Source organism: Oryctolagus cuniculus, chromosome 20, assembly GCF_051225735.1.
Source record: "Oryctolagus cuniculus isolate XC-2025 breed Fujian yellow rabbit chromosome 20, ASM5122573v1, whole genome shotgun sequence".
NCBI lineage: Eukaryota > Metazoa > Chordata > Mammalia > Lagomorpha > Leporidae > Oryctolagus > Oryctolagus cuniculus.
In genome coordinates, this window is record NC_142886.1 from 47,891,370 (window position 1) to 47,916,733 (window position 25,364).

General features: G+C 47.7%; 1 protein-coding gene across 11 annotated transcripts in view; it reads left to right on the plus strand.

The window, feature by feature from the left end:
- Positions 1-25,364, plus strand: part of CCNK (cyclin K) — a 33,273-nt gene that overhangs the window by 5,180 nt on the left and 2,729 nt on the right. For 2 of the 11 annotated variants that reach the window (XM_070065382.2, XM_070065380.2), the window contains exons 2-12: positions 5,473-5,557; positions 7,694-7,777; positions 9,137-9,385; positions 10,874-10,955; positions 12,501-12,632; positions 16,463-16,568; positions 17,648-17,705; positions 18,477-18,646; positions 19,713-20,023; positions 21,013-21,046; positions 23,933-24,004. In XM_070065382.2, coding sequence (XP_069921483.1) covers positions 9,189-9,385; positions 10,874-10,955; positions 12,501-12,632; positions 16,463-16,568; positions 17,648-17,705; positions 18,477-18,646; positions 19,713-20,023; positions 21,013-21,046; positions 23,933-24,004 — 1,162 coding nt within the window. In that variant the 5' untranslated portion in view covers positions 5,473-5,557; positions 7,694-7,777; positions 9,137-9,188. Of the gene's footprint in view, positions 1-1,678; positions 1,786-2,317; positions 4,687-5,472; positions 5,558-7,693; positions 7,778-9,136; positions 9,386-10,873; positions 10,956-12,500; positions 12,633-16,462; positions 16,569-17,647; positions 17,706-18,476; positions 18,647-19,712; positions 20,024-21,012; positions 21,047-23,932; positions 24,005-25,364 lie in introns of those variants that run through there. The other 9 variants (XM_051835215.3, XM_070065376.2, XM_070065383.2 and 6 more) reach the window with 7 other exon arrangements.

A 25,364-nucleotide genomic window follows, 5' to 3' on the forward strand; every position in this document is an offset into this window, starting at 1 on the left:
GATCTCTTTCTGTCTCTCCCTCTCTCTTTCTCTGTAACTGTGCCTTTCAAATAGATAAAAGTGAATCTTTAAAGAGAAAGAGAGGACTCCTATACTGGGTGAGAGAATCAATACACTTTTTTTTTTTTTTTAAGATTTATTTATTTTACTTGAAAGAGTTACACAGAGAGAGGAGAAGAGGCAGAGAGAGAGAGAAGTCTTCCATCTGCTGGTTCATTCCCCAGTTGGCCGCAACATCCAGAGCTGTGCCAACCCGAAGCCAGGAGCTTCTTCCAGGTCTCCCACGTGAATGCACAGGCCCAAGGACTTGGGCCATCTTCCACGGCTATCCCAGGCCATAGCAGAGAGCTGGGTCAGAAGTGGAGCAGCTGGGACTCGAACCAGCGCCCACGTGGGATGCTGGCACTTCAGGCAGTGGTTTTATCCGCTACGCCACAGCGCCAGCCCCCTTGATACACTTCTACATGTTGAAAATGCCTTTACTCTTTCATCTTCTAAGACGATGTATCTAAAGGGGGTGTGTGAGAGATGTTGCTGAAGCCCCTTGACACGCTGCTCATTTGTAGGGAGATTTTCATTTTGTGGAGCTCAGAAATCTCAGTGTTTTCCCCAGTAATCACAAGCTGCTGATGAGAAAATTTTTAACTTCGCAGTCTAGTAAGAAGATGATTGAAAACTAATAGGGAGTAGGGTTACAGAATCGAAGCAAGAGTTTTTCAGGGGAGTGAGTGACTTAGAGGTCTGTTTCTGTTCTGTTCATGTATTTTCATTGTGTTTCATGTATTGGGCTGATGACAGCAGGATCAAACAGATGTGAATGTAGTTATGATGTGTCCACTTGTGGACTAAGGTTCTTTCCCATCCTGTGTTATCCCTGTGGGTTATTTCTATATCTGCCTCCAACTTTTCCTTCCCTTCTCAGAGAGGGAGCTTCCTTTAAAAAAAAAAAAAAAAAGTTTATTTATTTGAAAAAGTTAGAAAGAGGGAGAGAGAGAGCTTCCATCCACTCATTCACTCCAGATAGCCACAATGGCCAGGGCTGGGCCGTACCAGAGCCAAGCACTTCATTCAGGTCTCTCATACAGGTAGGAGCCCAAGCCCTTGGGTCATCTTCTGCTGCTTTTCCAGGCACATTAGCAGGGCACTGGAATGGAAGTGGAGCGGCCAGGACACAAACCAGTACCTATATGGGATATGCCTGCGTTGCAGACAGCACCTTTACCGTAATGCCAGCCCCACCCCACCCCCGGAGCTAGCTACTTTCTTTCTTTTTTCTTTGTTTATTTGACAGGTAGAGTTACAGACAGAGAGAAGGAAAGACAGAGAGAAAGTTCTCCCATCTGCTGATTCACTCCCCAAGCGGCTACATTGGTCAGGGCGGGCTGCTCAGGAGCCAGGAGCCTCTTCCAGGTCTCCCACACGGGTGCAGGTACCCAGTCACCTGGGCCATCTTCCACTGCTTTCCCAGGCCATAGCAGAGAGCTGGATCGGAAGAGGAGCAGCCAGGACTGGGACTGGCACCCATATGGGCTGCCGACACCGCAAGCAGAGGTTAAGCCCAAGAGCTTGCTTTTTAACGTTAACTTTCTTACTGTGTTTTTTATTATCCTTTGGCCAGTTAACCCCCTCAGAACGGCTTGTTCAGTCTCCTGATTCCTTTCCTTCCTTCTGGATGCAGGTATCACTCATCCTCAAAGGACAAGACCAAGCCCCTGCCTGTTAGCAGCAGCCTGTTCATTCCTCAGCAGCCCTCGTGGTTCTGCTGTCCCACGCAGTGAAAATGGGGTGTGTGTGTGTGTGTTCATTCATGTGTTCATGTGCATGCTATATTGACATAATTCATATGCTAAATAAGCCATTTAAAGTGTACGATTGAGTTATTTTTTTTTTAAAGATTTATTTCAGGGCTGGCATTGTGGTGTAGCAGGTAAAGCTTCCGCCTGTAGTGCTGGCATCCCATATGGGCTGATTTGAATCCTGGCTCCATTTCCAATCCATCTCCCTGCTAATGTGCCTGGGAAAGCAGCAGAAGATGGCCCAAGTGCTTGGACCCCTGCACCCATGTGGGAGACCCAGATGAAGCCCCTGGATCCTCGTTTTGGATCAGCCCAGCTCCTGCCATTTCAGCCATTTAGGGATTGAACCAGTTGATGGAAGATCTCTCTCTACACTTCAAATAAATGAATAAGTCTTTAAAAAAAAGAAGAAAAATAATCAGTTTTTACAATCTTGAAAAAAACAAGATTTATTTCATTTATTTGAAAAGCAAAGAGAGCAAGATCAGTCTTCCACCTTCTGGTCCACTCCCCAAATGACCACTACAGCCAGAGCTGGGCAAGCCCAAATCCAGGAGCCAGGAGCTTCATCTGGGTCTCCCACATGGGTGGCAGGGGCCCCAGTACTTGGGCCATCTTCTGCTGCTTTCCCAGGCACATTAGCAGGGAGCTGGATGGTCAGTGGAGAAGCCAGGACCCAAACCGGTACCCATAGGGAGTGCCAGTGTAACAGACAGCAGCTCAACCTGCTATTTCAAAATGCCAGCCCCAAGTCCGTGGTTTTTGGCATATTCAAAGCTGTGTGGTCATCACCACAATCAGTTCTCAGTGTCTTTAATGAACAACTAATTACCAGGTCTAGTAGTGTTTCCTCGTTCTGTGCCTTTGACTTTTCCTTAGCAGTTGGCTGTTACTGTGGTTTAAAGTTGACATCCCTTGTTTCTTAATGAGGATGCTAATTTCACTACCTCTTTGGCCACTGCTGAATGCAATCCCCTGCAGATACCAACATACAACTATATTTGTTTTTCTCTGACTCTCCTTTCTGGTGGGGCAAGGGCCTGTCCTGTCTTGTTTCTTGCTGTGCTGTTGAGGCCCTGCTCATAGTAAATATTCAGCAAATATTTGCATGAATAAATGCATGAAGAACTGTTACATAGTAAATATTCAGCAAATATTTGAATGAATAAATGCATGGAGAACTGTTAATGTATCTTAAAGTAGCAATTCCCAGCTCATGTATTTTGAATACCTTACATATGTGCTAGGATATTTTGATTCTCTCAGCCAACTGGTGGGTTATCTTCTGTTCTACAGGAATACACTTGAGTGTTTATCACTTATTAATAGTCAGAAACCAGAAGTGGGCAGGCATTGTGGTGCAGCCTGTTAAGCTACCACTTGGGATGCCTGCATCCCAAATTGGTATGCTGGTTCAAGTCCCCACTACTCCACTTCCTATCCAGCTCCAGACTGATGTGCCTGGGAAGCAACAGATGATGGCTTAAGTCTTGAGTTCCTACCACCCATGTGGGAGAGGCAAATGGAGTTCCTGGCGCAGCCCCAGCTATTGCAACCATTTTGGGAGTAACCAGTGGATAGAAATCAATCGATCTCTTTCTCTCTGTGTGTCCGTCTCACCCTCTGTCCCTCTCCATATCTCTCTCTTTCAAAATATATGGTAAAAATCTTTTTTTTTTTTTTAAGATTTTATTTATTTGAGAGGTAGAGTTACAGAGAGAGGAAGAGACAGAGAGAAAGGTCTTCCATCCTCTGGTTCACTCCCCAAATGGCCACAACAGCCAGAGCTGGGCTGATCCAAAGCCAGGAGCCAGGAGCTTCCTCTGGGTCTCCTATGTGGGTGCAGGAGCCCAAGCACTTGGACCATCTTCCACTGCTTTCTCAGAGCATAGCAGAGCTGAATCGGAAGTGGAGCGACTGGGACTAGAACTAGCACCCTTATGGGATGCCAGTGCCACAGTGGAAGCTTAGCCTACTGTACCACAGCACCAGCCCCCATTGTATAAATCTTTAAAAATGAATTTTTGAAAGATCCATCCACAGCAGAATAGATAGATAAATTGTGTTATGTTCGAAGAATAAAATACTACACAGCAGTCTCTCAACTTTGGCGCTGTTAACAAGTCAGACCAGATAGTTTGATATTGTAGGGGATTGTTCTGTGTGTCGTACAAATGTCCAGAAAATTCCAGGCCTCTACCAAGCAGATGCCAGCAGCAGCTCCTTGATGATGACAACCAGTACGTCTCCTGACACTGCCAAATGTCCACTGGGGAGCAAAATTGCCCCAGTTGAAGACCACTGCTATACAGTAATAAGTGAACAAGGATGGCTTTATGCAACAACAGAGGTGAAAACCATAAATGTAATGTTGAGCAAAAGAAACTGGATATAAACATTCAAAAATTTAAACTAAAAGCTTTAATTTATGGGAACATTATCTATGCATAAGCAAATATTCCCTGGTTACCAAGAGATTCTGGTCTGCAGAAGTTAAAGATGTAAGGGCACCTCCTGGTATCCCAAGCAGTCCCATCTGATTTTTTTATTGTGTGAAAGAATAGTGCAATGACTACTTACTTACCTATGGCCTGGACTGGACACGTTAATATTTTGTCACATTTGCTTTAGCTAAACCATTTCAAAGTATTGCAGGAGTTGTGACACTTCACCCAGAGTTCTTCAGCCTACACTGCTAAGAATAAGTCATTCTCTCCTGTGTAATCACAGGATCATTAATACCCCTAAGAAATTAGTGTTATAGACTTAATGCCCTCTAATATACAGTCCATATTTAAAATGTCCCTGACTGTTCAAAATTTTTCTTTCATAGCAAAAAAAAAAAAAAAAAAAACACCAGGATCTGGTCAGACTTCACATGTTGTGTTGGGTAAGCCTCAAACAAGTCCCCTAGCTTTCTTTCTTTCTTTTTTTTTTTTTTTCATGTTTTTGCATGTTGCCTTTTTTTTTTTCTTTTTTGAGAGAGCGTTGATTGTTAGAGTTTTCCATCTTCTGAATATGACATATAATTTCCTTATTGTATCATTTAACTTGCTCTGCACCTCCAGTCTTTGATGTAAACTGGAAGTGAGGTCTGAAGGCTTGGTTATATTTAGGGTAAGCTTTTGGGGGGCAAGAATGCTTCAAGGTCAATGATATTTCATGCTGCAGCACACCAGAAGGAACACATGGCAAGTTTTCACCCTGCTATGATGTACGTTTGATCATCTTATTAAAAACTACTTTTTAAAAATAATAGTTTCCTTACCAGTGCTAGGAAAGGGAATTTGCTCTTCATATGTTAATATTTCTATGAACTTTCCTTTTTTATTTATTATCAACCACATCATTTTTCTCTTTAATACTCTAATTGCCTTGACTCTATCCAGTGGGCACTCGGCATGCTGGCTCCCGTATCTTTTGGTAAGTGTGAGTATAGGCCAGGAAGTCCTCTTCTCCTGATGGAAAGAAGCCTGCTTCCTCTTAGAGGGTAGTGGTGTTAGAACAGTAAGATTTGGGTATTAAATAATGTCCTTTGTCAGAGGAGTGCCGTTGCTCCTAGGTACTTGATGTGGACAGAGCATGGGTCTTCAAAATGTTTATGGAAAATTTTGAGAAAACTGCATGGATGTCAAAACATGTTACATCAAAATAAGTATCTTCCATTTGTTCACAGACTTTCTGAAGTGCCCACATATGTGTTGTAGTCCAGTTTTTGTTGCTGTAACAGAATACCTGAGAGTAACTTACACGGGAAAGAGGTGTGTTTAGACTCATGGTTCTGGGGGTTGGGGAGTCCACGGTGAAGCAGCTGCGTCTGGTGAAGGCTGCATCGGCTTCTTCTGGGGGCCGAAAGCCAAAGGGCACGTGGGCCACAGCAGCAGCACAGCAGGGTCGGCCTTGCCCCAGTGCTGGCTAATCCAGTCCCACAGTGGTCCTGCCCTCAGCACCCCACAGAGGCACGGAAGTCACAGGTCAAGGGGCAAACCACACTCAAAACCATACCAGAATATAATATTTCTAACCGTGACTTATTTTAGGATTTGCAATTAAAGTTTAAATTACAATATTTTTCACAGATCTTTGATTTTTGTGCATATATAAATTTGCTTCCTTTATATTAACACCTACATATTTGCTTTATCTTATACCAAAAAGGTTTTAAAATTACAAAATGAATGCTATTACTAATCGTACATTTAAAAAGTCTAAGATTTCTTTGCAGTTTTTTTAAAGATTAATTTGTTTATTTGAAAGGCAGAGTTGCAGAGAGAGACAGAGCTCTTCTGCCTGCTGGTTCACTCTCTTATGGCTCAGCTGATCTGAAGCCAGGAGCTTCTTCCAGGTCTCCCACGTGGCTGCAGGAGCCCAAGCACTTACGTCATCTTCTGCTGCTTTCCCAGGCACATTAGAAGGGAGCTGGATTGGAAGTGGAGCAGCCGTGGACTCAAACCAGCACCCATATGGGATGCCAGCATCACAGGCGGCAGCTTTATCCACTACACCACAGTGCTAGCCCCACAGTTCTTTTTGTCCTTGAATATATCACTAAGGATGTAACAAAATCACAGATTATCAAGATAATTTTCCTTGTGGTTTTGTTGCCCATTTGGTGTACATGGATTTGTCTGGAGTTTTAGGATTTTTTTTTATTTTTAATTAAATTCATGATTATGTTAAGTATTCAAATGATTGAAAAGTCAAAGTTACAAAGGACCCAGGAGCCAACCTGAAAGAGCTCCCAGCAGCCACGTGGGAATGATTTGAGCAGTAAGAATAGTCATAGGATTGGATTATAACCAATAAATAACATAAATTTTTGTGGGCCCAGCATTGTGACGTAGCAGGTAAAGCTAGCTGCTTCCTGTGATGCAGATAAGCAGCAGAAGATGGCCCAGGTGCTTAGGGCTCTGACGCGTGTGGTAGACCTAAGGAGAAGCTTCTGGTTTCTGGCTTCAAATCAGCCCAGTTCTGGCTTTTGCAGCTATTTGGGTAGTGAATCAGTGGGTGGAAGATCTCTCTCTCTCTCTTTCTCTCTCTCTCTCTCCCTCTGTAACTCTACCTTTCAAATAAATAAATCTTTAAAAAAAAAAAACACTTTAAAGTCTATACTGATATAAATGAGTGATTGAAGTGGTAAATGTTGAGGGAGTGAAGGAAGTAGTCAGACACCATGGTAATGTTGGTGCTGACAGGATGCTTAGATGATCACTAAGATTGGCAGACAAGACTTTAAGGAAGAGCAGGTCTTTGTATTTCAAAGATTTCCCCAGAATACTAACACGTTGCTTTGGTGCTTTTAACATATGTCGACAAATCCGTCGGTACCGCTCCCCCAGAAGGTGCAGCCTAACTCACATCCCCAGGAGTGTGGGCTGGACGTCGTGACTTGCTCCTGAGGAACAGAAAGTGGAAAGAGAAAAATAGAACTGGCAGTGAGAAACCTGGCAAGCCTCTTAACCAAAAGATCATGGGTGACATCAGCAGAAACGCGGTGTGAGGGACACATTCCCCGCTGAGGCGTTCTTCCTGACAGCTCCACGCTGTTCACGAGAAACGTCAGACAAGCCCAATTCAAGACAGATCACTAAGGGCCTGCCTAGTAGTCTTCAAAACTGACATAATCATGAAAAAAACGAGGAAAGACTGAGAGACTTACAGGTTAGAAGATACTAAGGAGACAGGACACCTAAATATACTGTAGAATGCTAGGTGGATCCTGGAACCAAGGATTTTTGGAAAAGCTTCAAATGTGCATAAAGGCTGTAGTAAATCTGCAGTTATTTTTAAGTAAATGTTTTTTTTTTTAAACAAGTCAAAGCTGTTTAAAAAAAAGAGAGTCATGTTCCCATCCCTGTCCTTTCTGTCCTGTTCCACCCCCCTTGCTCCTTTCGTAGGTTCTAACTATGCGATCCTACCTCTACTGAGTCTCAGTCTCCGTCCAGTCCTTAGAGATCTTCCTCGTTCTGGACAGCTGCATGGTGTGTTGCTGTGTTCTTGTATCATGTTTTGTCTAACTAGTTCCCTGTGGGTGGGTTGTTCACAGTTGCCATTACAAACACTGCAATCCATAAGCTGTTGCATTGCTGTTGCACGTTTGTGACTGTTTTCAGAGTAGATTCCTCATAGTGGGATACTGTGTCGAAGAGCAAATGGGTGTGACACTGCCAACTTCCTGTCTGAGACGGTATTCCCACCAACAGTATATGAAGTCACCTGCTTCTCCTGGCCTTGCCAACAGTGAATTGTCAAGCTTGGATTTTTGCCGCTTGGATAGATGGGAAGTGGTGTGTCACTATGATATCTGATCATGAACTCATATCTTCTGAAACTTTAGTTAACTGCCCCTCCCCATATTGCCTAACTTATTCACACGAAAAGTGTATAAGTTACAAGTTAAAGCAGAGTGTTCTTCTCCAGGTTCTTAATTTTTCCTGTTGGAGGAAAGATTAGATTTGCTTTAGAGTAGTCAGGTGCAAGGAGAATACCTGACCCTGCCTTGTCCCCTTTCTCACCAGGATGAGGCGTGTCCACAGGAGGTTAGACCTGCAGGGGAGCTGGTGGGGCCCTGGCGTCTTTGTTTTCTTCTTCCCTGAATGAAAGACAGGGAAGAGTTTGAAAAAGCAAGACCAGTCTAAGAGAGCTCCTTCCAAGTGTCCCACCTCCGTCCTCTCACCACCCCTGGTCATTACACCCATACTTCATTTGTGTCACTCAGTTCAGTTATTGGACCAAGAAGGGAAGTGTGATCAGGTGCTGGATGGAGGAGGTGGATGATTTTGGAGCGTAAGTCTTTGTAAGGGATTCAGCCAGGCCCAGCTTCCACTGAGAGTGGAAACCAGACTGGGGCCAGGGCACAGAGTGTCCAGGGAAGGAAGATAAGAAGGAATGAGGCACACTTAATGCTTCCGAAATTTGGCTGATTTTAACCCTGCCAAGGGTGAGGAACCTTTTTTTCTGCCAAAGACCATTGGATATTGTGGGCCATACAAAATTATCAACTTAAAAACTCACCTGCTGTAAAATTACTGAATTTTGTGTGCCGTCTGTGGTTGCCTTGGCAGGGCCAGACCAAATGACTTTGTGGGCCTTACATGGCCCCTTCGTAGACACAAGGGTGGGGCTGGAAACACTCCTGTTAAATTACCATTGAACAGGGACTTACTTTCAGAGCACTCGTGATATGTGTTAAGTTAGCTTTGAGGGTTAGCCTGAGCTGCATACTAACAATTGCTGTTGTTTCTATAGGAAATTTTGATCCAAAATCAGGTATATTCCAAGATTATAGACTGCTTAGAGTGTGAATATCCCTTTCTAACTTTTGGTTCTTTTTCTCTTAGGAGTCTAACATTTCAAAGAAACCTTTTGGAAAGAACAAGCATACTTCAATAAATGAAGGAGAATAAAGAAAATTCAAGCCCCTCAGTGACTTCAGCAAACCTGGACCACACAAAACCATGTTGGTACTGGGATAAGAAAGACTTGGCTCATACACCCTCGCAACTCGAAGGACTTGATCCAGCCACTGAGGCCCGGTACCGCCGAGAAGGGGCGCGGTTCATCTTTGATGTAGGCACGCGTCTGGGGCTGTATCCTGCTTCTGCTTGGAATCTTATAGATGGGCTTCCCACCACCACCACAGAGAAAGGGAGGAGATATTGTGGACAAAATATACTCTCATGTTTCCCTAGCAGGGCAGTTCTTAGACACCTTGTTGTTTTAAATGTTGTTTCTTATTTCCCTGGGTCATCATTAGTTTCTCTTTTACATGCATAGAGTTAACAAGTAACCATCCAGGAGGAAAACAGGTCCATTAGGCTCATAGCTGGGCCAGGCAGTTGTCCACAGCCTTTTTTTTTTTTTTTTTTTTAAGATTTATTTTATTTATTTGAAAGACAGAGTTACAGAGAGAGGTCTTCCATCCGCTGGTTCACACCTCATGGCTGCAACAGCCAGAACTGCGCCAATCCAAAACCAGGAGCCAGGAGTCGCTTCCGGGTCTCGACCCACACGGGTGCAAGGGCCCAAGGACGTGGGCCATCTTCTGGTGCTTTCCCAGGCCATAGCAGAGAACTGGATGGAAAGTAGAGCAGCTGGGACTAGAACCGGCGCCCATATGGGATGCTGGTGCTTCAGGCCAGGGCTTTAACCCACTATTCCACAGCACTGGCCCATGTCCACAGCCTTTAAGAGGAGGTTAAGGGGTGGCTTGGGATACCCATATCCTCTATCAGCATACCTGGGCCCAAGTCCTCACCCTGTTCCGAGGTCCAGCTTTCTGCTGATGTATACCCTCGGAGGCAGCAAGTTGTGGCTCAAGTACTTGGTTCCCTGCCACCCTTGTGGGAGACCCAGATTGAGTTCTTGGCACCCAAGTTCAGCCTGGCCCAGTCTTGGCTATTGCGGGCATTTGGGGAACAAGCAAATGTAAGATATCTTCTATCTCTGTCTCTGTCTCTCTCGCTCTCTTTCTCCCTGTCCCTCTCTCTTTCCCTCTCCCTCTCCCTCTCAAATAAATAAAAATAAATAATTTTTAAGAATCACAGTGGGGGCGCTGATGTTGTGCCACAGCCTGCTAGGCCAACATCCCATGTGAGAGCCAGTTCAGTTCCCATCTCCCAGCCGTTCCACCTCAGATCCAGCTCCCTGCTAATGTGCCTGGGAAAGCAGTGGAAGATGGCTCAAGTGCTTGGACTTCTGCCGCCCTTGTGGGAGACCTGGGTGGAACTCCTGGCTCCTGGCTTTGGCCTGGTCCAGCCCCAGCTGATGCAGGCATTTGAGGAGTGAACCAGCATATGGAAGATTGATCAATCTCTCTCTCTGTCTCTCTCTCACTTTTTCTGTGGAACTCTCCACCTTTCAAATAAATAAAATTAAAAAAAAAACACAGTTGGAGTGTTTCTAAAGACTAGTTAGAAGCATAGACCTTCACCCTGAGACTCCATCTCCTGCTTTGCTACTGGTAGTGTTTACTTCACCACTGACTTTGTTGTTGCTTGTCTTTATTGTTTTCTGCATTTAACTTAAGAATATAACCTGTGAAAGCTACAGACTAAAGTCCTTAACCAAAACCACAGACACTATGACACCCTGGCAACTGGAATAATTTATTTTCATCGTTTCTATATGTTTCATTCCTTCAAGCAATTCCCAAGATATGTAAGTTTTTGAATTTTATTGTAATTCTTTACCACATGTTATTTCCACACAGTTTGATGGACTTATTGTAGTGTCATTTGTATTATATTTTCCAGGAAGTATTTTTATATGGTACATCCTGTACAAATATATAAACAAAAATAAGCTTGAACCTTACTTTTTCCAATTAATCATGTTCAGATTATTTTTTTATTTAGGCTAATGTAGACCACAATCATGTTGTATTTTGTGTAAAAAATTACTTCTTTGTTACCTTTCCCAAGATAAACTTTGGCTTATAATTGAGACGCAGCAGAGAAAGGAAGGTAGAACAGAAATTCTCCATGCAGGGTCACCGCTCTCCAGTAACTCCTTGAACCTGCACTCACCCCGTTTATCGCGGAGGGATCAGGGAAGGTGGTGGGAGGAGGTGCCTGGAGGGAGCTAAGCCTTGAACATCGTGCAGCGCTGGGCTCAGGCAGTCGTGCAACAGAAGCTAGCCCGAGCACGCAGCTCACTGTGGGCTCCTTCAGGAGTTCCGTTCATCGGGAAGGGCACGATGGGACCCAGGAGGGGAAGGCAGACGGGGTCAGAGCATGCGCGTCTCCATGGCCAGACAAGGGACATCTGACTTGAGCGTGTGAACAGTGAAGTGATGAGAAGGTTTCACGAAGAAGATGACAAGCTAAGCGGGAAGGTCACTTTGTAGGGTGTTTGTCTCTTGCTAAGATTCTACTTAGATGTCATGTGTGTCTTCTCGCTGGTCTTTGGAGGTCTTGGCGCCCTGGCAGAGTGGCATTGCATGAGATCAGGGTAGTGTGAAGAGAATGGCGTGGAGTGGGCAGACAAGCTGAGGACGGAGCAGCTGTGAGCTCAGTGGCTGAACTGGGTGAGACAGCTGGAGGTCCATGTCTCAGCTCACTCAGGCTGCTCTAGCAGCGTGCTGTGGGCACGTATCCCCTAGTTCTGGGAGCCAGCAAGTCCCAGCTGCAGATGGCAGTAGATCAGTGTGGTGAGGGCCTGCTTCTCGGGGGCACCCTGCTGCATCCTCACGGGTACACGGGACGAGCTCTCGGGCCTCCTCTCTGGGCGATGCTCCCACCATTGAGAGGCTCGCCTCCTGAGGGCCCGACTTTGCCACCGTCGTGCCAGGAGTTCAGCTTCAGCATAAGCGGGGAGGGGTGGGGGAGTGGGGACACACGTAGGAGCAGAGGTGTGGCAGCGGTGCAGAGATGGATTCCGTGGTGTGCGTTTCCACGGCAAAGCTTACTGCTCGGGAGTTACCATCTTTCAGATTGAATATGAGGAAAGTTCATTTCTGTGACTCTTCTCTTTTTTTGGCATTTTCTGAAGTTAAATTTTAAATTTCTGAAGCCAAACTTTGTGGGGGGGAGGGTATATGTGTAGACTTTCCATCTTCATTTCGGAGTCTCAGCGTATTTGTGCATGAGAAAGGGTGGTAAGAGAATGAGAGGGACTGATTTATCATGAAGCCCAAAAATGCTGGTGTCGGTTTCTGTGTGATTTTTGATAGCAAACATCAAGAGCTTTTATCTCCCTTTTGAGGTGACCGGAGCGTGTTGTCTATTTCTGGCTGGAAAAGTGGAAGAAACGCCAAAAAAATGCAAAGATATCATCAAAACAGCTCGCAGTTTATTAAATGATGTCCAGTTTGGCCAATTTGGAGATGACCCAAAGGTAAGATCCGTGATTTCTGCCTTCAGCTCTTGTCTGGTTGTGGAAGTGCTGTGCGCAGTTCCGTGCCTTGGTGAGATGAGGTAGCAGGGCGTAGCCTGTGCACCTTGCTCCCAGCGTGCCAGCGTGTTCCGATGGCGCAGTGGGTGCACTGAGCACACACCCTGTCCTTGCCACCAGTGCTGCACTTCCTAGCTTCCACAGCAAGGGCAGGTCCCGTCTCTGGTGGCTTCTGTGTCCCACAGACACTGATGGAACACATGCATGTGCCAGTGTGACTTCTCAAGAATGTCAGCAGGTTCCAACCTGTGGCATTTTTAACACCAAGGGATTGCTACTGGTCATACCAGCCACCCCGTCTCCCCACCCCCCAACTCCTGCCAGTGTGAGCAAATGGTGCCAAAATAATTGTGCACGAATGAGCTTTTATTCTAAAAGTACCACGTTGAGGGGCCAAGGGCAGTTTTCCCCACCTATTCTCCTCATAACCCTCCATTTTGAACCCTTGTAGCACCTATTAATTATCCTTCGTAGCTCTATGAATAGCTCGTGATTAGGTGGTTTTCTCTGAAGACTTCTCCAGTTTCCATTCAAGTTTTAACAAATAATCACATGAATGGTGCTTTCCCCTTCTCAGCTGTCAGATCCGTGAGAGTAGGAACTCTGTCTAAGCCGATCCGGTGCTGGACAGAGTACACATTTCGCGGTGCCGGGGTCGAAGGTCAGCCCCATCGTGGTCTCACATCTCCCAGCCTGCTGCTGTCTCGCTGCAGTTGCCCTTCTCTGATCGAGCAGTGTTTCTGTGTGTTAGGCACTGCAGGCAGTTTGTGGAAGGTAAAATGCAAGATCAGTATTTTGGTGTTAAAAAAAATCAAAATCTGTACATACAAGGGATCTTCAAAAAATTATGATAAACTGTACTTGGGTTTCATGTTTTTGTACCAAAATAAACACCTTTTAACCTGATTTTCCCATGAAATTTTGACATACCCATGTTTACAAATATTTGGATTTTTTCTCATGTCTTCGATGAGTTAACAGGGACACAGGAGACTTTGTACATATTGTGGTTGTGATTAATACTGAAACATTGTATTAAAATGTGTAACTCCGTCCTTTGAATTTAATTATAAATCCATTAACCTGTTTATAAAAATTTGAACCTATTACGAACTCACATTATAATCAGAAATGCAACTTTATAAAAATCATGTAGCCGTGTTGCAGTGTTTTAACCCCATGGGATTTAACTGTTACCGAGTAATGAGGCACTGTGCCCTGATGTGACCAGTCCAGCTGTGGGGACATGCACTTAAGTCACATCTTGATCCTGGGGCAGATGAGCCTTGTAGCAGATGAGCGGTGATGAGGATGAGGAGTCACACAGAACTGGGACCACTAGCGGATGAGCGGTGATAAGAATGAGGAGTCACACGGAACTGGGACCACTAGCAGATGAGTGGTGATGAGGATGAGGAGTCACACAGAACTGGGACCACTGCAGGGCCAGGATGCATGTGGCAGCCACTGGGACAGCAGGACCTGCTGTCCCAGTCCCCCTTTCCTTCCAGCCTTTACCCGTGGTTTGGTTGAATCAGGAAACTCGCACATGGGATGGGCACAGTGACAGGGAAGTTCTACAGCTAGGATGCTCAGAAAAGCAAAGTACAGGCATAGTCGTTGCCCTGAGTGAGCCAGGGCCTCCGGCCCGTCCTGTCCACTGGGCAGTCTCCGCGGACGTGACCATGAGGAACAGGAGCTAAAGGACAGCGCCCTGTCCGCTGGGCAGTCTCCGCGGACGTGACCATGAGGAGTAGGAGCTAAAGGACAGCGCCCTGGACCTGGGGGTGAAGCAGCTGTGATTTTCCTCACCAGTCACTTCCAGGAGCCACTTAAAGTAGTTACAAAAAATAGCATCATGAGTGGTGTGTAACTTTTTTGTGTTGATTAGCTAAATTTTTCATGTATGCAGTTACTTTAAAATGTCCCACAAAAATGAAATTTAAAGATTTGTACATTTTCCATGAGCTTTCTGTAATGTAATACAGAAATGTAATATTCAACAAATAATTGTTCCAGCTGCCACTCTCGGCTCTAGACATAAAGTGCCTTGCAGGACAGCCAGGGCCTTTGCTCTGGTGGAGGTGACGGCTGAGCGTGCAGGACAGGTTTTACTCTAATTATCCAATAGGCATGCATACCTGAGGATGAGCCACGACAAGTGCTCTGCGAGGTTATCCCACCCAGCTGTGACAGCGTCCACAGGGAAGCTTCCCTGAGGCGTGATGTTTGCAGGAGATCTGCAGTTACCCCATTCATTTAGTTTGAGACCAGGAGAATCGTAGGCCTCAGACTGTTGTGTAACACCGCAAGGACTACAGCCTGGAAACTGGTTGGTGCACTTGGTAGGAGATCATCTCTAAATTTAGAGGAAATGTTAATACTTCTGGGAAACAGATGCTGACAATAATGGCCAAAAAAAAACAGGAGAATATTTTATACCTTGTAAAAGTTTCCGAGATTTCTTGAAGCTTTCATGAGAACACTAGGGGAACTAGGTTAGGAAACCTTACACCTGCCTTTCCGCTATGACTAGCACACTGTTAGAGAATCAGCTCTGTTCTGTGCCGTACTTCAAAACGACAGGCCTGCCGCCTGGATGTCGCCTCCTGGGTTGCTGGGTTTGTGCAGCTGTTAGTGAAGAGACTGTGGGTGCTCTGCAGAGCCCTTTCTTCTCTGATGGCAAGCAGGCACTGCTGCTTGTGCTCCCAGTGAGTGTCTCGATTGTGTTGTGCATTGTCTTTAAGTGCTAGGTGCAGACAATACACAGTGGAAGGCAAGAAGCACCCGTTAAGAAACATTAACTGGTTAGAGTGTGACCCGAGAGGAGATTCCATTTATAAAAGCAACGGTAAAATATCTGAAGATAATCCCTGGGAAAATTGGCAGGGGGCTTTAAGACTTATCCTAAAGGACGGAAAAGGTGTTAATAAATTTTTGATAAGAAGATGAAATGTAGTTAAGGTCTCTGTTTTCCTGATTGTTCTGTGAATTCAGCAAGTTCTTAATCGGAATGTCAATAGTTATTTCTTTAGGATAATATTTAGTAAAATGATACCAAAGTTCAGGTAGTGGGATGGGGATCATACAAAAGCAAATAAATTTTCTGAAAAGAGGGGAGGTGACGGAACAATCCCTTCCAAGCAGACAGGTCAGCACACAGCTGAGGTTCTGTGTGTGTGTGTGTGTGTGTGTGTGTGTGCATACATGCATGGTTTAGAGTGTGATTTAGGTTGACTTTCAAATAGAAGGGGATGATAACTTATTCAGCAAATGATGTTGGGACAGCTTATTTCAGGTAAATGAAGAATTTAGACACGGAAATCATGCGCCTCATTCACACACACACCTGCTGCGTCGTTGCAGTTGGCTATCATCATCTCTTCCTTGTTGAAAGTTTGCAGCGAAAATTCCTGAGGGAGTGAATTTTTTATCGGAATCTTGAAAGAATCTGCAATTCAGTTAGAATATCGAAAAGTGAAAGTGTTTTGTGAAGAAAGACACATATGTAATGAAAGTAATCACATTTCTAAGAAGCTTTGTTTTTTAGAATTAAACCTCTGATTATTTCAGATTCCTATTTTGAGTTCTTTTCAGAATTTATCATTTTCTCTCTGCAATTAAAAACCTGAGTGGGAGAGAGGAGAAAAGGAACAGAAAACAGTTGCTAAAATATAAGTGGACGAGAGAATAAATAGAAGAGCTCATGTTTTTAGTGTTGCTTGTGACCCGTGACTGTAACTGTTACCCCAACCCTGGCTACTTATTTTTAGGAAGAAGTAATGGTCCTGGAGAGAATCTTACTGCAGACCATAAAGTTCGACTTACAGGTAGAACATCCATACCAGTTCCTACTCAAATATGCAAAGCAGCTCAAAGGTAAGGGAGAAAAGTTTTTTAAAAAAGAATTTTTCATTCTGAAATCAACTCTTTAGAATTTGTTCAGACACAGATTATGCTTCTCAAAAGGCAAACAGAGGGTTCAGTGTATAAAGTACCCAGAATATAGCTTGCTCAAACTATTCAGTATGATAGCTGGTAATTCTGTCCCCTTTTATGCATAAACAGGTTCTGTCATCCAGTTGCCAAGTGACATGAGGCAGGAAAATGAGTCAGAATTTTTTAAATAGACTAATAAAATTAGCCTTGGAGCCCAGTTCCCCATAAACAGTGATTCTGCATTGGTCACTTTTGTGGTGTTTTTTTTTTTTTTTTTTTTTTTAAGTTGAAAGGCAGAGCAACAGAGAGAAAGACATCTGCTGATTCACTCCCCCAAATGGCCCCAACAGCCAAGTGTAGGCAGGCTAAAGCCCGGAGCCAGGAACTGTATCCTGGTTTTCCACATGAGTGCCAGGGGCCCAAGTATTTAGGCTGTCTTCTGCCATCCCAAGTTCATTAGCAGGAAACCAGATCAGAAGTAGAGTAGCAACCGGCGCCGTGGCTCAATAGGCTAACCCTCCACCTAGCGGCGCCGGCACACCGGGTTCTAGTCCCGGTCGGGGCGCTGGATTCTGTCCCAGTTGCCCGCCTTCTAGGCCAGCTCTCTGCTATGGCCCGGGAGTGCAGTGGAGGATGGCCCAAGTGCTTGGGCCCTGCACCCCATGGGAGACCAGGAGAAGCACCTGGCTCCTGTCTTCAGATCAGCGCGGCGGCCGCAGCGTGCCGGCCGCGGCAGCCATTGAAGGTTGAACCAACGGCAAAAAGGAAGACCTTTCTCTCTGTCTCTCTCTCTCACTGTCCACTCTGCCTGTCAAAAAAAAAAAAAAAAAAAAAAAAAGTAGCTGTCACTCGAAATGGCATTCCAATATAGGATGCCAACATCACATGTGGCATTGTAAGCCGTCTGCCATCAGGCTGGCCCCACACCATAGGTTTTTAAATCAATGTTTATTGATTCTAGTGAAGCCTTATCCCCTTCCCCATATTACCCTTAACTTACCTTTTTTCCCCATTTGTAGGTGATAAGAACAAAATTCAGAAGTTGGTTCAAATGGCGTGGACATTTGTAAATGACAGGTACTCATATTCAAATATTGTTTCAATTACAGTGTTTCAAAATAAGCAGAGAGTTTTGGGTCATTAAATCTAAACCCCTCGCTTTGTATTGAGGAACCTGCCTTGCCCCAGCTGGAAGAGCTGGCCAGTGGCCAGGCTGGGCTTCAAGTTGCGGCCATCGCTTCCAGGCAGGTGGCCTCCAGCATCACGGTGGTGAGATGCTGAAATCTCATCACCAGTTTGAAACCAAGTCCAATACAAGACACTGGAGAATTCTGAGCACTGCATACTTATAGGCCAGTCGGTTCTGCAAACACTGTTATTTGTAATAGTTCGGGAGTCTCCGAGTTCTTCCTAGGGCCCTCATTTCCAAGTGGGGGGCCGGAGGGTCAGAATGCCCTCCAGTCTTAGTGTTGCGGTGGCCCTGCCCCTTAGGCCGAAAAGCTGCTTTTGTATTTTTTGTACATGTGTTTGACCTTGCCCTAGGCATTAATTTGAAGAAACGGTTCAGTGCCAAGGATTTCAACAATCTAAAGAACATAAAGCATTGTCATTTGTATTATGTGATGTCATAATTTTTGAATGTGCAAGAATTACTGTGTATTAATAAACTAATAACTGTTTAACTTATTTTGGTACCTTTAGAAGGCTGAAGACTTGCTTTAATTTATAATACTTCAGTCATCTGTGGAAAGAATAAGCAAATCAGCAGGTATAGGACATTGCGTCGCAGGATTTGCGTCATAATGTTGGTTCGTGGAATCTGAGAGACTTGTCCTTGTGTTCACGCAGCCTCTGCACCACCTTGTCGCTGCAGTGGGAGCCGGAGATCATAGCGGTCGCGGTGATGTATCTCGCAGGGCGCTTGTGCAAGTTTGAGATTCAGGAGTGGACTTCCAAGCCCATGTATAGGAGATGGTGGGAGCAGTTTGTTCAGGATGTCCCCGTGGACGTGCTGGAAGGTACTGAGCTGCTTCAGCTTTCTTTCCAGGGTGCTTCATGCTTAGAGGATTCTTCCTGTGTACCGCGGCTCCCAAGACTGGGTTTTCCTTTAAACGTGTGGAAGTGGAAGGGGAAGTTTTTGTCTTGTTTGTTTCTTAAAAATGTATTTAAAAGCAGAGTTACAGAGAGAGAGAAGGAGAGCCAGAGAGAGATCTTACATCCACTGGTTCATTCCCCAAATGTCCGCAACGACCAGTGCTGGGCTACACCAAAAGCCAGGAGTCAGGAGCTTCTTTGGGGTCTCCGTGTGGGTGCAGGGGCCTAAGCACTTGGGCCACCCTCCACTGCTTTCCAGGGAGCTGATTGAGAAGTGGAGTAACAGGACTTGAACCAGCACCCATATGGGATGCTGGCATCACAGGCGGCAGCTTAACCTGCCATGCCACAACACCAGCCCCAAGCAAGCAGGTTTTTGGTTTGTTTTTTTTTTGTTTTTTTTGTTTTTTTTTGTTTTTTTTTTGTTTTTTTTTTTTTGACAGAGTGGACAGTGAGAGAGAGAGAAAGGTCTTCCTTTGCCATTGGTTCACCCTCCAATGGCTGCCGCAGCCGGCGCGCTGCAGCCAGTGCACCTTGCTGATCCGAAGGCAGGAGCCAGGTGCTTCTCCTGGTCTCCCATGGGGTGCAGGGCCCATGCACTTGGGCCATCCTCCACTGCACTCCCTGGCCACAGCAGAGAGCTGGCCTGGAAGAGGGGCAACCGGGACAGAATCCGGCGCCCTGACCAGGACTAGAACCCGGTGTGCCGGCGCCGCAAGGTGGAGGATTAGCCTAGTGAGCCGTGGCACCGGCCCCAAGCAGGTTTTTAAACTAAACTTTCTAATGTAATTTTCACTTTTCCGAGCATATAATTTGGTAAAATAAAAATATACACAGTGTTGTACACAGCGAAGATGAGTTTACTTGCCCAGCGTGAATCCTGCTTATTGACTGGTCCTTGTGAGAGAATGATAGCTGATTTTTCTTCTCTAGGTAGAATGTAGCCTCTGATATGAGTTGTGTGGTACATGTCAGTGTTGTCTCTCTTAGACATCTGCCACCAGATCTTGGACCTTTACTCCCAAGGAAAACAACAGATGCCTCATCACACCCCCCATCAGCTGCAGCAGCCCCCGTCTCTGCAGCCCACACCGCAAGTGCCGCAAGTACAACAGTCGCAACCGTCTCAGGGCTCTGAGCCGTCGCAGCCCCAGCAGAAGGACGCCCCGCAGTCAGCGCCGCCACCGCCGCCGCCGCAGCAGCAGGCGCAGCAGCAGCAGGCACAGGCGCAGCAGCAGGCGCAGCAGCCCAAGAAGCCGTCTCCACAGCCCAGTCCCCCCCGGCAGGTTAAACGAGCCGTGGTGAGTGGGACTCAGGCTTCACGGCCATTAAGTCCAAACCCTCATTTCGTATCACGCCGGAGCACTGTTCTGCTGACCACTAGAAGCAGTCTGATGGCGTAACAGCAGGGAGCTGAGAACTGAAGTGCTCGCAGGATAGGCGGCCTCTGGGGATGAACTGGGTGCCCAGGGGCCTTGTCCTCCGCCTCGGCTGCCTGTATCACCCTCACAGGGCTTGGAGACCTGTCGGGGGGACACTCCTCTTCCCAGCAGGGTCACTGTGGATGCTCATTCGCCTGCCTGACCCCGAGTGGTCGTGACTGCTGTCTTCAGTGCCACTCTCTAGTGTCCAGTGGCACGGGGCACTTGTGGAAGTTTCTAGTAGGAGCACACGCCTACCCCCACAGAGCAGCCAGCCAGTAGTTTCATTTTCCACAGCCCTCAGAGTTAGCCATATGAGGAAAATGCACTTCACCAGCACCTAGGGCCATGTGTAGCAGATTGCAACAGTAGGCCTAAATGCCATGGGCTCAGAAGTCACTATTTATTTAGATTTTATTTATTTGAAAAAGTTACAGAGAGAGGTAGAGACAGAGAGAGAAAAGTCTTTGACCCACTGGTTCACTCCCCAAATGGCCACAATGGCCAGAGTTGAGCTGATCCGGAGCCAGGAGCCTCTTCTGGGTGTCCGACATGGGTGCAGGAGCCCAAAGACTTGGGCCATCTGCTGCTGCTTTCCCAGGGCATTAGCAGGAAGCTGGATCAGAAGTGGAGCAGCCAGGACTCGAACCAGCTCCCATATGGGATCCTGGCACTGCACCACAGAGAAACGAGAAACGCTGTGTAGTTTGAACAAGGCAAAGAGGAAGGAAGCAGAAAGAGGATCTTGGGTGCCAGACCAGCAGCTGTTTTATTCCGAGGCCTTTTCTGTCCGGTCCTGTGCTTGTCTGGGAATCTTCCTCCTTTATGGCGCCCAGCATCTCCATTAACAGCTGTCTCTTCTGTAACAGGTGGTTTCTCCCAAAGAAGAGAACAAAGCCGCAGGTAATTACCTCTTCTAATTTGGTTTTTTGTTTTCTGTGTCCCTACACAAAATGTTTAATTCTTGGTTAACATTGTTTTCCCTTCAGTTGTAGATTAGCCTTCAGATTTAACCCTAGTGCCCATCAAAAGCCTTTTTCCCTTTCTGCCGGGGAGAGTGCGTCATCTTGTCTGTCACCTGACGATGTTTTTCCAGGCTGCTCTGATAAAGGTGCTAATACGGAAACCATCACTAGCAATAAAAACATCACTGGTAACACATGAAAGTGTGATTACGGACAGAGGAGAACTGTTGCCGCGGAAGTGCGATTACGGCCCAGGAGGACCGCGTGTGCACTTTAGGGATGCGTTAAGCTCTCACAGTGGACAGGAGCAGTGGCCACAGGAGTGCCTGTGCTGAGCACGGCAGCAGCACGGTGGGCAGGCAGAAAGGAGGGGCCGGGGGGTGGGGGCAGAGCGCCGCATGTCCATCCGGCCCTGTGTCTGACCTGTCTCAAACAGTTTGTTTTTAGCATTTAGAGTACCCAAAGGTGGTTAATCTGTTCCTTTATTGGAAACAAACAGGAAGAGAGAGCAGAATCTCAGCGATTGCAGGACAGAAATTAGAAATGCTCTGTCTCTGTGTCCGTCGCCCTGTCCCATGGACTCTGAAGGCGTAGCGTTTGCTCGTTTCTGTTTCTTGGTTGCTTCGTTCTTGGTCCCGGTGAATTATTCATTAAGCTGTTGTGAAAATTTCAAGTTAGGATGAAGCTGTATTTTTCACAGCATCTGGGGGAGTGATGACGTCAGTGCCGGTGAAGTTGCTTCAGCTCCAATGACAGACATGAAGTGTGAGACGAGAGTGGACTGTGCAGATGAGCCAACACACCAGGCTATGAGACAAGCAGGAGACAGGCCCTGTGGTGACCTTGGATGAGACCTGGTGTTGAGCAGCGTGACCTAGGAGGTCAAAGCAAGCACAGGAACTGAGAATGGGGCGTGGGCAGTGCAGGGAGCTGGCGTGTGGAGAGCTGGAAGGGGGCAGCTTTAGATGGGGTTGAGATCGTGGGTCTTCAGTCCCACACTGGGGCGTGGAGCCACCCAGAGGAGTGTGGGGTTTTATGTGGGCAGTGGGAGCTCTCAGGATTTGAAGCACATTTGAAGGGCACATTCAGAGTTCACTGGAGACTGAGTTCCCTGGCAGCAGAGATAGGACCAATGGCTGGTGCATCTCTCTGGCCTTCTTTTCCCTTGTTACTGTAACACCTGAGGCTGGAAACTGGATAAAGAAAAGAGCTTCATGTAGCGCGCAGTTCTGGAGGTCTTCCACCTGGTGATGGCTTCTTGCATGCAGAGTCCCAAGACAGAGTGGTGTCACTTGGCAAGAGACACACTCCCTAGTGTGCCTCTGTGTTCAGTGCTGGGGGCTCCACGCTGATGCCCTTGCCGATGCTAATCCTACTCACCTCCCAGAGACCCAGACTCTCAACAGGTCAGTTTCCACTCTGAGTACCTCACCCTGGGGATTAATGTTCCACACCCAAGCCACACCAGCAGGAGCACACCAGACCTTGTCCCAGCCATACAGCTGGGGATGGAACGGGCTTGCAAGCACATAAGTGGGGCTTGGGGAGGAGGCAGAATTGTGGCCCCAGAGCCAGAGAAGGAGAGCCAGGGGATCCTGCTGCTGAGTGCCACTGTCATGGAGGGCCCTGAGCACTCTGGATGCAGGCTCCGCTTGTACCGTGAGCACAGGTCCTCCAAGGTTTCCAAGAGTTTCTAAGAAGAGAATGTAAAACATCTCCTTGATAAAATTTTGCATCGATTACACATTGACAGTTTTTGGTGTATCAAGTTAAACAATACGCTGTTAAAATTCGTTTCAGCTGTGTGCTTTCTCATGCCACAGCTCTACATGTGTGTTGCTGCCCATGCATGTTCGTGTCAGTGACTTCAGCTTGAATGGCTGTGGTGAGAGAGGGAGGAAGCAGGGGCCGCAGGAAGGAGACAGGAAGAACGGCGTAGGGGGAGCTTGGCAGTCAGGGCCCTGGTGTTGGAAGCAAGGCAGACACCAGAAACGGACGTGTCCTCAGAAGGGATTTATCTCTGAGGAAGAGGGTAGAGCGGGGCCATGCCTGGACCCTGATGCAGCTTGTCTTCGAGACAAGGACACCGAGAGGGTGGCACAGTGCCAGAGGGGGCTCAGGCAGAGCGCCACACAGGCCGGAACCAGTGGGTTCCAGGAAGGAGCCGCAGCGCAGCACGGCACAGGAGGCAGGTTTCCCCATGTATGTCCACGCCTCCATCTTGGGAAACTGACAGGTGGAGCCTCTTGCAGCCTGCCTGGGTGACCTAGCATCGTCCTCGTGGCTGCTGGTGACTGACTGCCACCCCAGTGGCCGCAGCCGCTGTGCCTTGTGCCTGGCTCCTCTGCCTCCAGACCTCAGCTAAGGGGCAGCTGCTGCCGTGCCGCCCGCCGGAGGTCGCTGTGTGTAAGAGAGGAAGCCACCTTCAAACACAGCTAAGAATGAAGAGGCGGAGCACTCACGGGGCTCGGGGGCGTGGCCTTATTGCTCAGGGCCTTTCCTGTGTTGTCTGTGCCGGTGAGGGCCAGAGAGAGAGGGGCCAGGTGACTGGTGCCACTGCCACGCCCACGACACGGCAAGGACTGTCCTGAGCGGTCAGGAGGATGCCGGGGCATGCCTGCGGGAAGCTGCCAGGCCGTGTCTGCTGCTTCCGCGTGGTGGTGTAGCTGAGGCCTCCTCGGGCCCCCTCAGAGCCATGGTCGCCTCTTTTTCTCCCAGAGAAATCTCTGACAGCACAGTTTTCTCTATGACAGATATGTCCACATGAAGAAGTAGGAGTGGTCTTTTCAATTCACTTTTTCTTTTTCTTTTCTTTTTTTTTTAGAACCACCGCCACCTAAAATTCCCAAAATCGAGCCTGCTCACCCGCCGTTGCCACCGGCTCACCCACCTCCAGGTACGTGTTCTTGCAGCAGCCCTGCAGGGTGCTTTGTTGCCTGAGGGAGGAAAGCTAGTGGGAGGCCCAGTGTGGGCTGGAATTTTGAAAGCCACAAGCAAGGAGCTTCTAGAAATTATTTCACTCTGATAAGCCAGATAGTTTGAGGATGTTGTAAACTCTGAGTGCATCTGAGATTCTCTGACCTCACACAGGATAAATGAATTTAGAACCAGTTTTAGAAAAGTAGCCCCTGCCAGCCAATGTGTGTTCTCGAAGTCCAGCAGGAGCGCCATGGGTGGCACTCATGTCTGTCACCAGGCTCCTATCGTCACGATCTTCTTGGGGCATCTTGCAGAAGCCGTTGTTCACATACAGGGAGAGTCAGTTACAAAGTCTGGCCGGGGGCCCTCTGACATTGCTGACAGCAGGAGCCAGCTGCCACAGAGCTCTGACTTGGTGCCGTCTCTGGGATGAAGGGCTGGGCTCTGCCATGGTGCCGTCTCTGGGATGAAGGGCTGGGCTCGAGAGGGCGGAGCGGGTGCTCCCACGGGAGACTGCGGTGCGCCCGCAGGCTGCTGCCCTGACTGATGGGCAGTGCATGTGACTGCCACCACGGCTCCTAAAGAGGTGCACCTGTACAGGTGTGCCCCATGGGGTTTCCTCCCAGTGGTCAGGAGAGCCAGATCCCAACAGTTCCCAGCCCAGCTCGGCCTCTGCTTTACAAGGTGCCTGTAGAGGCTCAGTGAGCGTCCACAGAGCCCCTGCTCGGCAAGGGCAGCTCACGGCCGGCAGGGACAGCCCTGTGGAGGGCACCTCAGGGGGACTGGAGCCTGAGGGGCGCGGAGGGCGTGGCCACAGGAGCAGGGTCCCTGAAGGTGCAGGTGGCCGCAGAGACAGCAGCCCTGTGGAGGGCACCTTGGAGGGGACGGGAGCCTGAGGGGCACAGAGGGTGTGGCCATAGGAGTGGGGGTCCCTGAAGGTGCAGGTAGCCACAGAGACAGCAGCCCTGGGGACTGGAGCCTGCAGGGCGCGGAGGGCGTGGCCGCAGGAGCGGGGGTCCCTGAAGGTATAGGTGGCCGCAGATGTGGGATTTGCTCAGACGAGGAAGCCAGGTTTCTGATGCGTAAGGATCAGAGGAGGAGCAGGAAACGGTGGTGGGGACTGAAGGAAGGCGGGCACCTGTGGGGCCCAGCAGTGAGGGTTGGGGCAGTTTGGTGCCAGGTTGGCTGCTGCTCCAGCTCAGTCACAGAGGGCACGGTGGGTGCACTGGGGACTGAAGAGGTCAGAGTGGAGCATTGCAGTGGACTCACTGAAGGTGGGGAAATGTATTTCACACCCAGGTGCCACCAAATGCCCCTGTGAGGGACAAGGGCATGGG